Genomic DNA, 15,101 nt, shown 5'->3' on the forward strand with positions numbered 1-15,101 from the left:
TTCAGTCTTCCCAATGAAACAGTTGTTATTTTGTGGCCGGCGAGTGCGCCGGAGAGATACACGGTTGGAATGGAAAGGCTCGGTCGGATAGCGAGGCAGCGATATCGTCCGATCCCAGCCTTCTCGCTCCGACGCTATTGCGCTGTTATTTTTCCCTCGCCACCGAGCTGAATCTTGAGCAACGATCGAACGTAATGTAACGTTGTATCGCAGCGAGACGGGTGGATCGGTTGGTTGGTTGGTTGGCTGGCTGGTTGGTTGGACGGTTGACTGCAACGATGGAACGTTACGATTCATCGAGTCCGGCCAGTCAGTGAAGCGAGCGTACGCTCGAGTCGACAGTGATGTATCCCATTCCGCCGTAGGACGGAATCTTCGTGCCGCTCGTTGCGCTTCCTCTCTTCTTCCCGAGATTATCGACTCTCCCTTTCGCGAGGAGAACCGTCGAAATGGAATCTAATTTAACATCGATGAAAACCATACGAACGTGGATATTTCTATAAACGAGGGAGGAAAAACTTTGGTGGAAATTTACGTTCGGTGGATTAAATCGGTTGGGATTTGGAACCGGGTTGGCGAAATTCTAGAATTCTAGAATTTCCGATCGTGACGCCGTTTCTTTACGACGCGAGACATCGTGTCCCCCTTTTATCGCGAATCTTTCCGATACTGGGGAGAATCCAGGGTGGATACGATTGTTCTCATGTGGTTGTTCTGCCGCAGGTGGTACTACAATAGGAACCAGAGGGAGGAGCCGGTCGAGGATTCGTCCGGGCATTACGTGGTGCGAGACGGTTCGTTGATCATACAAGGCGTCCAGGAGAGCGACGGTGGATCGTACATGTGCACCGCTAGTAATTCCGAGGGCAGCGAGTCCATGGAAGTGAGGTTAACGGTGTCTGCGCCATTAAACGTGCACGTCCAACCATCGATCCAGACCGTTGATCTCGGGAAAGCCGCTCATTTGGTAATCGACAATTTCCCTTCCCTCCGCGAAAAATGTTCCGCCCTTCCAACACATTTTTTTCTCCCGCCAACCTTTTTTTCCAACCGCGAACGAACAGAAGAAGCCGCGAATATATCTGAATCTCGAGGTTGGTTGGTCTACCGGCAAATTGTTCGCTCGCCATTCGCCGCGATCCACGGGATAATCCGATTTTTAGGAGGAGGCCACGGGTTTCGAGAGGATGCGCGCTTTTTGCGCGCTCGTGGCAATCTCGAAAGGAAAAGGGAAAGGAAAGGGGCGCGAGATCCGAGGACACCGTTCTCATCAAGTCCCTTTTTCTCTAAACTGCTTTTCAGACGTGCAGCGCAAGTGGATTTCCGCAGGCGGCGTTGTACTGGCTGAAGGACGGCCAGCCATTGAGAACGGGCGCTCGCATAAGGGCGGTTTCCAGGGAACGTATTTCCGTGATGTCGGTCGCGAGAGAGGATCGCGGCATGTACCAGTGCTTTGTGAGGAACGAGTATGAAATGGCTCAAGGAATCGCGGAATTGCGGCTGGGCGGTGAGTCTTTGTTTTGCTTGCCGTTTTTTTTTTTTTTTTTTTTTTTTTTTTTATATTACGTCGCGCCCACCGTCCGCGCCGCCAACCGAGGAAAATAGGCTGGCCGAGTGAAAGATCGTCCGTTTCGTTTCCGAGGATACATTCGTTTACATTCTCGCGTGCTGACAATCGTCTTTTTCTTCGCTTCTTCGAAATGGGGGAGGGAGGAGGATCTCGGCCCATCCGCGTAATATCCATTATACCGTTTAAACGATTTTAAGCAACCCTCGTCTCACCTATCCCTCCCTTCCTCTTTCCCTCGTTGGAACAGAAACAGCTTAACGAACGTTCCGCGAAATGAAACGTTTAAGACGCTACTCCGACGTGCCATCTAATGACATCGCGTCGCACAGTTTTCAATTGCTCCGCTCTAAAGCGCGCTATTAAAACTCGACCGCTCGTTAAATCGCGAAAGCGAGGAATTTGCATTTTATCCTGCGGACACGGTGCGCGGGCTATCCACGGATCGGAAATCTTTCGGGATCGTCTTGGGGGATTCGTCGTTTCCCCTTTCGAAAAATCCGTCCATCCACGGATTGGCCGTGATTCCGGGAATATCTTGGAACATCTCGGTCGGAATAGGTTTGGTTTGAAAGATCGAATTGGAAAGAGAACGAGTCCATAAGGGGTTAGGGAGGAAGGGAAGGAAGGGGGAGGGGGAGGAGAAGGACTTGTTTGTCGAGCGAATGGTTCCGCGGTGATAGGTTGCCGATGGTTAATGCAGTGGAACTCTTCTCCCCACCCCGTACGATCCATCCCGGGTTTGCGTGCCACTCCATCGTAACGCGTTTTCCATCATCCCGGATCCCTTTCCCGGCTTTTCTCCGGCGAAGTACGTGCCATTTTTGCGCGAAAATGGCCACATCGTTTTTCCCGATCGCCACCGGAGACCGATGTTTGCCGCCCGTTAATCGCCGCACCTACCCGCTTCCTATCCTCTCCACGCTTTTAATTATCGAATCTCGATAGTCACGTAGCACCACTGGCTTAATGCTCGATCCACGATCCTTAAGGCGATTTCCATTCCGGATTACTCTTCGTATTTATATGTGTGTGTGTGTGTGTGTGTGTGTGTGTGTGTGTGTGTGTGTGTGTGTACGTATATACGTATATATATAGGATAGAATACGCGATTCAAAGCTTCGGTCGAGGCAACGTTAAAACGTTAAAGTACTTTTCGCTCGTCGCCCTAAAAAAGAAAAACCTTTTTCTTCTCCTTTCATCCGATGCCGACACGATAAAGTGTGTCAAACGATTGCGATCGACCGTTCGTTCGTCGTCGTGGCCGTCTAGGCTCCTCCGCTTGCGAGATGCTTTGCCGCTATGAAGCGGCGACATCTCACCTCTCCCCGCCCCTCCGTTTTGTCATTTCGATGTAAAACAGCCGCGAACGAACGCGCGACCGTCTCTTGTTCTTTTTCCTTTTTTTTGTCTTTTTTTTTTTTTTTTTTTTCCCCTCCCCTCCACGCACGATACGTATCGATACCGGTCATATTTCGGTTACGGGCGGGGCCGCGATGCTTTTTCCATTAACCGGAGCATCGAGCCTCCGCGATCGGAGTTACGGGTCCGAAGATTTCAATTAAAACACTTTTACCGCGGCAGATTGCCTTTCGGCCGGCCCCGGGCACGGTTACAGGGAATAAAGTGTCCGTGGAGCGATTTCGCGCCCGGCAAAGCTTCCTCTGCCCGACCGACCGGCATCGAGGCCTCGTTTCAACCCCCATTTTCGCGGCTATCGCTCCAAACCCCCCGCCCCTCGTAACGTATTTCCCATCCTGCCGCGGGCATCACGCGCTATTTTTGCGCGAAAATGGCCTCGTTTGCTGTCCACCGTTCACCATCCCAACGTGCCGCATTAATACACTATCGAGAACCACGCGATACCCGAATATCCCGGGAAACACAATCAAGCCAATTCACGGCGCCTGCGTTTTCCCCCCTTCCCCCTTTCTTTTTTTTCTTTTCTCTCTCTCTCTCACTCTTTTTCGTTTTTTTACAACGATACGCGTGGAAACAAACCGCGTTTCGTTTCGTTTCGTCTCGTCTCGAATTTTCGAAGGTAAACGTTTTCATCTCTTGACTTTCGATCGAACGATTGTTTCTTGTTCCCCGTTGAAAGAACGAGTCAAACGTACCTTTTTCCCCCTTTTTCTTTTTTCGTTTTTTTTTTTTTTTTTCGTTCGAGAACGACGGTTCGTCCCCGGTTCGCCTCGGAAAGGTTTTCCGGAACGATTTGTATCCGGTGATGAAACTTGCCACGTACTTTCCCCGCCATTAGCCACGCCGGCAACTCGGATGGCCGTTGAAACTTGAAATTTTCTTTCCCACGGGCGAAAGAAACGTGGACGGTGATTGACGTCGGTGGTGGCCGAACGATACAATGGCGCCAGCTTTCTTTCACCCTCGATCCGACAATCAAGCTTGGACGAGGGTATCGAGGAGGGGCGAAACTATTCTTTCTCCCTTCGCAACTGGCGCTCCATCGCGTGGGGGTAATTGAAGAGGCGAACGGGAGTGTGAGGCACTGCTCTTGGTGGCGGCCCGCTATAGAAACAAGAACAGGAGCAAACAACGGTAATGGATTCAACCTTTGAACGGCTCGCTCGCAATTGCATCTGGCCGCAATAACATGCCGCAACCGTCCGGTTACACCGTTAAACGACTTTTCATTATCCTTAAACGTGGCTACGATTTCTCCTTGCTCTTTCTTTTTTCTCTTTTTTTCCCCCCTTTTCACTTCGATCCTCGTAAATAAATTTATGTATCATCGTTGATCGATGATTGAAAAAATTCGAGAATCACGACAATCGACGACGGAAAAAAAGAAAGAGAGAGAAATATAATTCTCTGAATATAAAATTTCTAGGAAACATTCGAAAATATCGTTTCGATCGATTATCCGGAAATTTGGAAGGAAATTTTTCGGCTGGAATCGAGCGATCAACGAGGCGGCCCTTTTCCGATTTTCCGCTGTAGGAAAATTCGTGGCCATTAGCCCCGGCCGTTAGAATTCTTCTCGGTCGCATGATTTCTAAGCTGCAGGGCGTACAGTGTACATTAGGTGGGGATTGCCCGCAGCACGATGGGATAGTTAGTACCGCCAGCCTGGATTTGCATACGCTAACGAGATTCCTGCGGTTTTGCCGATGCTTTGCATGCCGGCCGAGCACGATCCCGCTCCATCCTGCGCCACTGCCTGCGTCTATTTATTATGCGTCATAGATACGTCAGGGAAGAAGGCACGTCACCCGCAAGAGGGAACGGGATACCCGTGTGGAAAATGGGGTTTGGAGAGCGAGTGGATCGTCGTGTTAGTAGCGTTAGTTGCCGCGAGTAGCAGTCTCGCGAATGTCGCGCGTCCTTCCCTCTATTAAACGTGTCGTTCCACTTTACGGCGAAATTCGCGTATCAGAAACCGCATTTCCGCCAATTGCCTGCCTCTCGATCGTATATCGAGACCAGGTATTTCGCTCCAAATATTTACCGATTATCGTATACGTATTATTGAGCGCGTGATATCTTTTCTTCTTTCTTCTTTTTCTTTTTTCTTTTTTTTTTTTTTTTTTGCGGGATTATTGACATCATGAACTATCTATCGAGCGGCGATATGCCTCGAGCCAATTGGATTGGCGAGCGTGTTGGAAACAAAGCGATTAAAACGAAATTCGGTTGAAACTTCGGTGGAAGAGATAAGTTCGGTTCGGAGGAAGGATTGGATCGTGGTAATAAAAAAAGTAAAGAAACGTTGGTCACGTTGGTTGGATAAAGGTAAGTCGGGGAAAAAAGGTGGGCCTTAAACAGGGTCGGGAAACGATGAAATTTTCCCCTCGCAGGGGGAGGGCGAGGAGGGAAATGAAGTTTTTCTCCACGAGGCGCGTCGGCCTCCGCAGATTTTTAATTTAAATTGCAATCACCCCCCCTCCCGGCTAAGAGGAACGCTCACGAGTACTGGTTATATTTGACGACAGCCCCGGCTATTATTTACACGGCGATTCTCGTTTTCTTTCCAGGCGAACGATAAACAAGCGGTCTACCCTGTTAACGTTTCATTAACATCAACCTCGTTCGCTGAACCGCCGCTTTTCCTGCGCGAGAGTGTCTTATATTATTATATACGGGGCGGGGACCGGTTGGTCGGTGGTCGGATTAAACTCTTAAACTCTGTGGAACGAGATTTCAGAAATATTTCGTGCAATTTTTTTTTCTTTTTCTTTCTTTTTTTTTTTTTTTTTTTTTCCCCTCGAAAAAATCGCTCGACAATGAGTTCGAAATTCATCCGTTGACCGTTTGAAAATGGAAGAAGCGGGAAAAAAGGAAAAAAGAAAATAGATGAACGAGATAGTAGAGGATTGCCCGTGATTTTTCTCTCTTTCGTCTCCGAGAGAACCACCGAGCCACCTTGGTAAACAGGCGACCTCGAAACAGGACGCTTTTAAAGATTATTCCTCGCCCTCCAAGGACGCAAAGTTGCACCGGGCTTCGAAGGCGAAATAACGAGGCGGACTAATTGGACAGACGTAATTGTTAATTTACTAATAGCTTCCTAGGTCCGGCAGTCTTTTAATTATACGTTCTCGCCGTTCTCGCACCGCCGTGATTTTCATTACGAAGTTTCTACGCCGTGCCGGCACGAGAAACGAGATCATCGCTCCCTACGAACGATGCTCCGTGAAATATCTGTAACGCGATTCTTTTCGATTTCGTTTCGAATAATTATCCCACGCGAATCTTTTCCACTCGAAATTGAAATTGCTCTCAAGAAGGATCTTTCCCACTCGTTCTACCACCTTCGTTCGAAGGTACGCAGCAATTATCCTCAAAGAAATAAATCTTATTATGCGGGAAATTTCAAACGCAAAGTGAGAAAAAAAGAAAAAGAAGAAGAAAGAAAAATATCGAGACGAGAAGCAACCGCAAAATTCCCACTCGATGTTTTCCTCGCGACACCTCGTACAGCATCAAAGTTGATGGTACATGGCGTGCAAGAGAATCAAGGTATGCATACGAAAAGTTGTAGGAAAGTCGGCTGTTATTTCGTAGTCGACGTGCTCGCGCTTATGAAGTTCATGAATTCATTACCGAGAGGGCTCGTTACGCGGGGTGGCACGTTCATTTAGAGCCCTTCTGGAACTGGAACGTATATGCCTGCGAACGCGCCACGGTTATTTTCAATGTTTCTTCGTTAAGTCGCGCTGCTCTTAATCCCTTCCATTAATCTTCCGGCCAATTATTTAATGGAAAATCCAGCCGCTTATTAAGGCCCACTTAACGAGAAACGATGCGACGTATCGAGGAGATGGACGCGCGCCGCCATCTTCTTCTTTCCGTTTCGCACGAGAGGATTATAAATTTTATCGCGGCGCCACAGCGTGCGACTGACCCAGATACGTCGAATCGAAGATTCGCTCTGGATCTTCCATCCGATCGAAATATCCGTCGTAACTAAAAAAAAAAAAAAAGAAAAGAAAAGAAAAGAAAATCCCTCCGATTTTGATTCGTATTTATTCGTACGATCCCTCCCCCAACGCGAATTTAATCTAGCGAGCACGATCGAAGATTGGGCGAGGGTAGAAGTCTATCTCGTAAATAAATAGCCGGATATTAGCGGAGTGGTGGCGGGGCAGAAATAGGTGGTAATTAGCGAAGGAGAGAATCGAGAGAGCTCGATCGAGGGGAGGATTGTACAGGGGAGGAGGATGGTTGAGTTGGAGGATCGAGAGAGAGAGAGAGAGAGAGAGGAAAAGGCAGGGGAAATGGGAGGAGAAGGGAAAAAGAAGGGGAAAGGTGGTTGGCGGAACGGTTGGTTGGAGGAGGATACGCTTGGAGATACGTGTAATCCGTGACGTAACGTCTGTTAACAGAGATCGCGCCGCAACTGGTCTACAGGTTTATCGAGCAGACAATGCAGACCGGTCCATCGGTTTCTCTGAAATGCAGCGCCGCGGGTAATCCGACGCCGCAAATTTCCTGGCTGCTGGATGGATTTCCGCTTCCGCAAAACGACAGACTCCTGATTGGCCAGTACGTGACCGTGTACGGGGACGTAATATCGCACGTGAACATCTCGTCGGTGAAGTCCGAAGACGGGGGCGAGTACGAGTGCATCGCGAGCAGCCGCGCTGGCGAGGCGAGCCACTCGGCGAGGCTCAATATTTATGGTGAGTACTCACGGGGCGAGAGGAGGGAGAAAGAGAGAGGGTAAAGATTGTTAAGGAGAAGAATCGTGGACCGGTGTCGATTGAAATTGACTGGAAACCCCGGGGAATATTACGTTCCATCTCTCTCTCTCTCGTTTTTCCTTTCCCTCTCCGTGGCTCGAATCGATCGCCGGGAATATCGGCTCGATGGGATCCTTTGTCATTAACCACCATCGTTGGAGGGGCGATTTCTGTTAATTAAAAATTGGCTCGTAGCTTTTGTTTTATCAACGAATTTTTTTTTCTTCCTTTTTATTCTTTTTTTTTTTGTACGGCCGTATGCGGGTGGCAAAATTCTTGCATCGAGAAATTTCCGACATAGGGTTTCGAGAGTTAGCCAGAGTTTAGTTTAAAAAGAAAAGAGAAGAGAAGAGAAAAAATAGGGAGTCTTATAATTTCAGGGACATTGGAAACACGGAGGATCGTGTCGATGCGAGGACATCGAGGGAGGGGGGGAAATCGCTCGAAGCGAAATATATGTTTCGTTGCTTGTCAATCGCAGGTTTGCCATATGTCAGGCCCATGTCGACGGTTTCGGCGGTCGCTGGGAAACAGTTTCACATCAAATGCCCGGTCGCCGGTTATCCCATCGAATCGATCGTTTGGGAGAAAGGTGAGTATTAATCTCCCCTTTCGTTTCGTGAATAAAAAAAGAAAAAAAAAAAAAACGCTTTTCTTAGATACTCGCGTCGAATTTATTTTCGAAATATTTCCCGATTCGTTCGATCACGGGGGAGGGAAATTGAGCGGTCACGTTGTTAGCAGATGGTGTAAGGTTGCCCACAAACATGAGACAGAGGGTTGCGAACGGCAGCCTGTTCATCGATACGGTGCAACGAGCCGCCGATCAGGGCACGTACACGTGCACCGCGAGGAACAAGCATAATTTCACCTCTCAACGCTCGGTAGAAGTGCGCGTTCTAGGTGAGTAAACTGCACACGAATATTTTCCGATACCGGTCTCTTTTGCAGGGTTTCGCAGTGCCAGATGCCACGATATCTGAATATCCTGAATATCGGTCACGCGCGGTACGTCGAACCTGTATAATTTCTATAATTTCGGGCGGAGACTGATATATCGATTTAACGTGGATTTTTTTCTGCGTTTCGATTCGAATACGAAATCGTGACGCAAATCCAAAAGGAAATAGAATGATCTTCGAGTAAACCAAAAAGAATATCGCGTGTGACCGATTCAACGTATCAGAGGCCGATTATCAACAGGATAATCGGAACAGTGATATAGCCGAAGTTACATCGTCCCTTTGTTCCCCCTTCCTTTCCTTCCTCTACGGTAATTTTCCAATCCCTACGGCAATCGCATATTAATTACAATTCGTGTATGCGTAACATACCGGCGTGTTTGATGCGTGCCGCCAAATTTACCTTCGCAAGATGTTTCTGTATTAGGTATTACGGAGGCAAATTCCGTTTATAACTCCATTGTTCATCGTTGGCCGAGATTAGTTAACGCAAGCGGCAAGCATCGTTGCTTCGGGTTTCCCGAGTCGTGTTTATCATCGAGTCGTGCGCGAAATTTTCAAAATGGCGTAACAACCGCGGGCCAACCACTTTTATCTCCTCTCGAAACCGTATTCCGTTATCGTCCTTTAATTGCGTCGTCGCAATCCCTTTTTTCTCCCTCCCCCCTCCGTTAAACCGATGATACACGCTCGAATTAAATTCGCGATATCTCGCGATTTTCCCACGTCCCCCTCCCCCTCCCCTCGTCCCCTCTCCGTCCTTTCCCTTTTTCCCACCTTATCGATTTTGGGATGGAAAACGTTTAAGGAAAACGGATCTGGGAGGGTTAAATTCGATTCGGAGCAAACACTCGAGAGAGGATCGCGCGCAATTTAATAGACGTTGCCTGCCAACGATCTATACGTACTACTATGATCCCGGGCAAAGTGCGACGCAAGTTGGAAAAATTCGAGAAACTTGCCCCAAGTTTTCTCAAAGGATCTTCCCTCTTTGGTCGCCGGCTCACCGGTCGAGCGTTGGAATATCGTTGCCGCGACTCTTAATCGTGCACCCGCCTTGGTATCGCGCTCCCTTCCAACCCACCCGCCATTTTGTATACTTTGAGAAAGTACTTAAAAGCGATCTTCTCCGAGAGTCGAATAAGTAATCGCTTGCTTCGCGTTTCCTCGCGAGGAAAAGAGAGAGAGAGAGAGAGAGAGAGAGAGGAAAGAAGAAAAAGAAGACGAAGATGGGAAAAGGGATGGGAATTCGATTAAACGTCAAACCGAGTCAACGAAGGAGGTGATACGATGGAATCGATAATCCTCGTGTCAACGCCAAAGTTAATTAACTCTCTCTCTCTCTCTCTCTCTCTCTCTCCCTCTCTCCTACATGATTTTCGACGAAACCATTATTCGTCCTCCTCCCATACCTCGTATTTACCTCAACACCGCAACGATAATCGCTTTCCGAATCGATCGAGAAATCGCGTAACGATCGACTCGACGACCGTCTTACGCTCGATGATCGTCCATCGGAGCTACGTATGACAGCGTCACCAGAGGGGACAATCGAAGGATGTAGACGCGCATAAAGAATGCTTCTACGAAACGCGACGGAGGCCAAGATCTCTGGAAACAGATTTATGAAAAACAGTTTCTCGAGCAGGACGTTTCTTAGGAATAGAACTCCTTACCTCGTGTACACGATCGTGCACGACCAGGGATCACAGTGCAACGTGTGTGTGTGTATATATATATGTATATATATATATACATAAATGTGCACTAGAGTGTGTATTGTGTGCGTGTATTTGCGTATCTATCTCTATCTCTCTTCCTCTCTCTTTCTCTCTCTCTCTCTCTCAATCTATCTATCCATCTCTCTTTCTATCTTCTCTTTATATGTGCGTCAACGGATATCCGTGCGTTTGACAACACTTTCCGCGAACGAACCCACGCACCAAGAGCACAGCACTTCACTGCATCGCTCAAGCATCTGTCCTTGCACGCGCTCGCCTAAACTCTGCTCTCTGTATATTATTACGTTACGTGCGTGTACTTTTGTACATAAAAATTCATAGCGCGCCGATCGTGCACGTGCACGTGCCCCTCCCTCCCTTGAAACAGGATCTCGCCTCGTTTAATCGCGTCGAGAAATCGGGGCGAGAACGCTTGCTTCCACTTTCAACAAATTTTTTTCTCTCCGCCGAGCGAAATATATCGCTGATCGGCTTAATATCGACGCGTCACACCGTGATATTCGTTACGATGCCTCGTTACTTAAGAAAGGTAAACTTCGTACTTATCTAATATACTTTAAAGAGAGTTTATTAGTTTTTTTTTTTTTTTTTTTTTGATAAATCGTAGAATCACGAAAGGAGAGTTTCGAAATTCTACTAACTTGTTTCCTAAGAAGAAGAATTTTTTATATTTAGAAATCGAGAGAATCGTAAGAAGATAAAAATTTCGATCACGTGTCGAAATCGTTACGCTGAAGTATCGCGCAAGTTTATTCGTCGAAATCCAGTTTAGTTTCTATAGATTTTTGCCCGGGGTAACCGATGCTTTTCGATAAACTCGATCGACCGTCACGTTTTCGAAAAATAGGCGAAATCGCTCGTTTCCCCGATCGTCCCGCGATCGTCCAACGTGGACGTATCGTCCGCGGAAGGAAGAGGAGGGAAAAAAGGGAAGTCGATAGACGAAGTGCCGCCCACTTCAGTCGTCAGAGTGCAGAGAAAGTTACAGGGAACCGATCGAGTGGCGCGATTTCAAACTCTGAAGGAGGGGGGGGGGGCCTGTTCTCATATTCGAGAACGCACGTGCACGTGCCACTTGTACATAAATATGCTGTTGTCGAAGCATCGATATTCTATTAACGTGACTCGAGCCGCCGTTTCTTTCGCCCAGCGATGCGCACTTCACCGGCCCCGAAAGCACCCCCGTATTAACCACCTCCCCGCTCCTCCTACGTATTACCATATTACCCACTCGTTCTCATTCAACAAGCTTCGATTTTCACCGGCAATTTTCATAATCGACGCCGAAAAAGGAGCACGCAACACGACGTGTAAAAGCGCGAAACCCCCCCCCCCCCCATCCTCTTGCTCCATGTATAAACGCGGCTGAATCACGGCTCGAAAGCAATCAACCGGAGTGGTTGTAACCGATCGATTGTATTCCACGGGGCGAGAATTTGCCGCGATTCGTCGGCAGCGAAAGTCCGTTTATCGGCGCCGCGCGCGATACCGCTTCAATTCGGCGAGCCACCGCGAATTAATTGCGAAAGCTTGTCGGCCGAGATATTCGACAAGCGTGCGGCCAGAGGGAGGCGAGAGGAATCTTTGAAACGAGGTAGGGGGAAAAAAAAAAAAAAGAACGGGGGATCGATGAAGGGGGGAGGGAGTCGAGTTCATTAATACGATCCATGGCGAGGGTGGATTTTTCGCGAATTTCTCGTGCCGCTCGTAACCGTGGAGGGGGCAGGGGCCACCACCACGCGGGGATGGAAAAGTGAAAAGCGATCGACGAAAAATTGTACGCCGTGTCGTTGGCCACGGTTAAATATCAATTACCGCCCTTGTTCCACCGTTAACGCCAGTTTATTCGTCGAAATTCGTTCGTGGGAGGAAGAAGCGCGTTACAACAAGCGGGATACGATTATCGCGGGATCGTTTCGCGATATTAAAAAAAGGGAGGAGGATCGTAGCCGACGTGGCTTTGTAAAAGGGGGGAAAAATGGCGCGAACGAGCACCGAGTCAAAGAGATATAATTATCGGCTCGTGAATTGGGATATGTAGTGATTTGAAAAAAACGAGTTTAACAGGCGTTTCTTTGATCACGCCGATTTTATCACGTGGATTAACTCGACCGGATTAACGAAAACAACACGAACGAAAATGAATTTTGTCGAAACGGCAAAATTTTCCCTTCTATGGGAGGAGAGGATTGTTTGCGATTATACCATTTTTATCTGTTTCTTTCTTTCTTTTTTCTTCGATGGATGACGATGAGAGAGGAACGCGCGAGAGAAGGCCTCCAACGAGATTCCGCACGGCGCACGGTGATCGCCAGTTAATTCTTAATTGAAGGGATTAAACGCGTGTTGCGTAACCGATCGAACGGTCTGTTCATTGGATTTCGATAAAAAAAAAAAAAGAAAAAAGTAACTGCTACGCCCGCTTCATCCAATTAAACAAGTTATTCTACTGATATTGGATTAATTCGTAACGCTAGGATTGAAAAATTAGCGAGAGAAATCGAAGCTTCAAGAATATTTAACCAAATGTCGGGTGGTTTGTAACGAAATAGGGGATTAAAGGAAAAATTGGTGCTTGGGCCGAGTGATGTCCGCAACGCGGATTCTATCTCTATCTCTTTCAAGCTATTTGTTTCTACATAGATGATCGCAATTTCCTACGATTTTCTCGCGCATTAAAGACACTTGGATCGCAACGATCGAATTTCCAATCGAAATGCCGATAAATGATCTTTTTTTCTTTAATTCGAGTAATCGTGTTTTTCGTAATGTTTCGTACGCCAAGTGTCTTAAATGCACAAGCTTCCTGTCTCGACCGATGTTGCAGAATTTTCAACGTTTCCACCTTTGGGCGACGTGTAAATTCCACGACACCGATGAAAGAAAAAAAAAAACCGTCCGTTCGATGTGTGTGCTCAACCCGAATTCTTTCTGTTCCATGAAAATATATCACTTATGTCCCATGATTACCATCGAACACACACAAACAATTTTAAATATATATAGATATATATATATACGCGAATTCTCTATAGCGTTTTCTGAACCGCTTTTTACTGGAATGCCATCTTTTGTCTTTGTATTGTTCTTTCAGTGCCACCTAAAATCACGCCTTTCAGTTTTGCTCGCGATTTAAACGTAGGGGACCGTACTAGCGTACAGTGCGTGGTCGTGACTGGCGATCTGCCACTGACGTTCACGTGGCTCAAAGATAACGTCCCGATAGAGATCAGGACGTCGCAGGATGCTCCGCCGTCAAGCCATAGCCGCGTTCAGGCCCCGGCCGGTCCTGGAGACGCGATTAAGGGGCCCAAGCGGGGCCCCAAGGCCGAGGGCCAGGCCGAACAGTCCCCGAGAAAGGCCATTACCGTCCGCCAATATGACGCTTTTACCAGCGCCCTGAGCATTAGCACGATCGCACCCGCGCACAATGGCACGTACACCTGTCGCGTGGCCAATGGCGCTGCCACCGTCGCTCATTCTGCACTCCTTCACGTCAACGGTAAACGCACACCGTTGGTGTACTTTCTTCGTTCACGCTCTCACTACGACGCAGAGGTGTGACGCTTGCTTTCCTACTCTCTTTTTTCTCTCCCTTCCCCTCTCGCTATTTTCTTCCCGATATTTCAACCCGCCTCATCGATCTCGACGTGTCAGCATGCACCCTCCCTCCCCACACGTCCCGACACGTCGCAAGATCGTCAATTTTATTATGTTCTCAACTTTCGTTCTTTCGATCGGTTCAGCGTATTTGAGAAACGATAAAAAATTCGAACGACTTACTTCGTCCTGGCGTTCTAGTCGATACGCCGCGATCATCCTTACCGACCCTATACTTTGCTTCGATCGATTTAGAGCAACAAAGTTATATATGGTATAGCCGAGCTCGCGATTCGTGGAACATAATAAAGACAGACTGGCAATTTTCCAACCCGGTGGATTATGTGCTCGCGCTGGAAAACTAACTGATTGATCGGTCGGTAAAGAAACAACGAAATCCAACTTTGGTACACGCGCGATCGATCAATCAGCGACTCCTCGAACCCGTGACGCGATCAATTTTCCATTCCGCCTTCCGGGAGAGAGAATTTTTCGACTCGATCGCGTCACTTTCGCGTCACCTTCTCGAAAGAATCGATCGAGAGACCTTAAAGTCCATAGACGCTATCATCGTTACAAACGCGCGTATCGAAGAAGCCGAGAGATTTTTTTTTTTTTTTTTTTTTTCGTTTTTCATTCGTTTGTGGCATTTCCTAGAGAGATCCACCTCTGTCGTCGTTCGCGAGTCGAGTTTCTTAAGCACCCACGTACACTGAAGATCGTCGAGAATGATCTCGGACCTCCCGAAAGATTATTACCGGCTGTCCGAAGTCATTCGACGCGACCTGTTTCTGCTATGATGCTAGTCCAAAGTGCACGCCCAACGCGGCACGTTCGACCGGCGACAATTGGCGAGACCTTTTTCTCTCTCTACTTCTCTGCTTTTTCGTACCGCCACGGTTTTTCCACTCACCGTTCGTGAACCGTTCTATTTCTTTAACCTCGTTTTTTAAATTCTCTCTCTCTCTCTCTCTCTCTTTCTTTTCTTTTTCTTCTCTCTAGCAACGGTTAGTTCGAAAATGGTTCCCAA

General features: G+C 47.8%; 1 protein-coding gene across 2 annotated transcripts in view; it reads left to right on the top strand.

The window, feature by feature from the left end:
- LOC100868024 (cell adhesion molecule Dscam2) overlaps positions 1-15,101 on the top strand; it is a 111,635-nt gene that overhangs the window by 64,705 nt on the left and 31,829 nt on the right. Inside the window, exons 6-11 of one of the 2 annotated variants that reach the window (XM_086906440.1) lie at positions 724-967; positions 1,303-1,507; positions 7,411-7,707; positions 8,249-8,359; positions 8,512-8,670; positions 13,566-13,973. In XM_086906440.1, coding sequence (XP_086762566.1) covers positions 724-967; positions 1,303-1,507; positions 7,411-7,707; positions 8,249-8,359; positions 8,512-8,670; positions 13,566-13,973 — 1,424 coding nt within the window. The remainder of the gene's footprint in view (positions 1-723; positions 968-1,302; positions 1,508-7,410; positions 7,708-8,248; positions 8,360-8,511; positions 8,671-13,565; positions 13,974-15,101) is intronic. The other variant, XM_086906441.1, reaches the window with a different exon arrangement.

This window comes from Apis florea, unplaced genomic scaffold (genome assembly GCF_048593485.1).
Source record: "Apis florea isolate Af1SG1 unplaced genomic scaffold, ASM4859348v1 contig_2495_pilon, whole genome shotgun sequence".
NCBI lineage: Eukaryota > Metazoa > Arthropoda > Insecta > Hymenoptera > Apidae > Apis > Apis florea.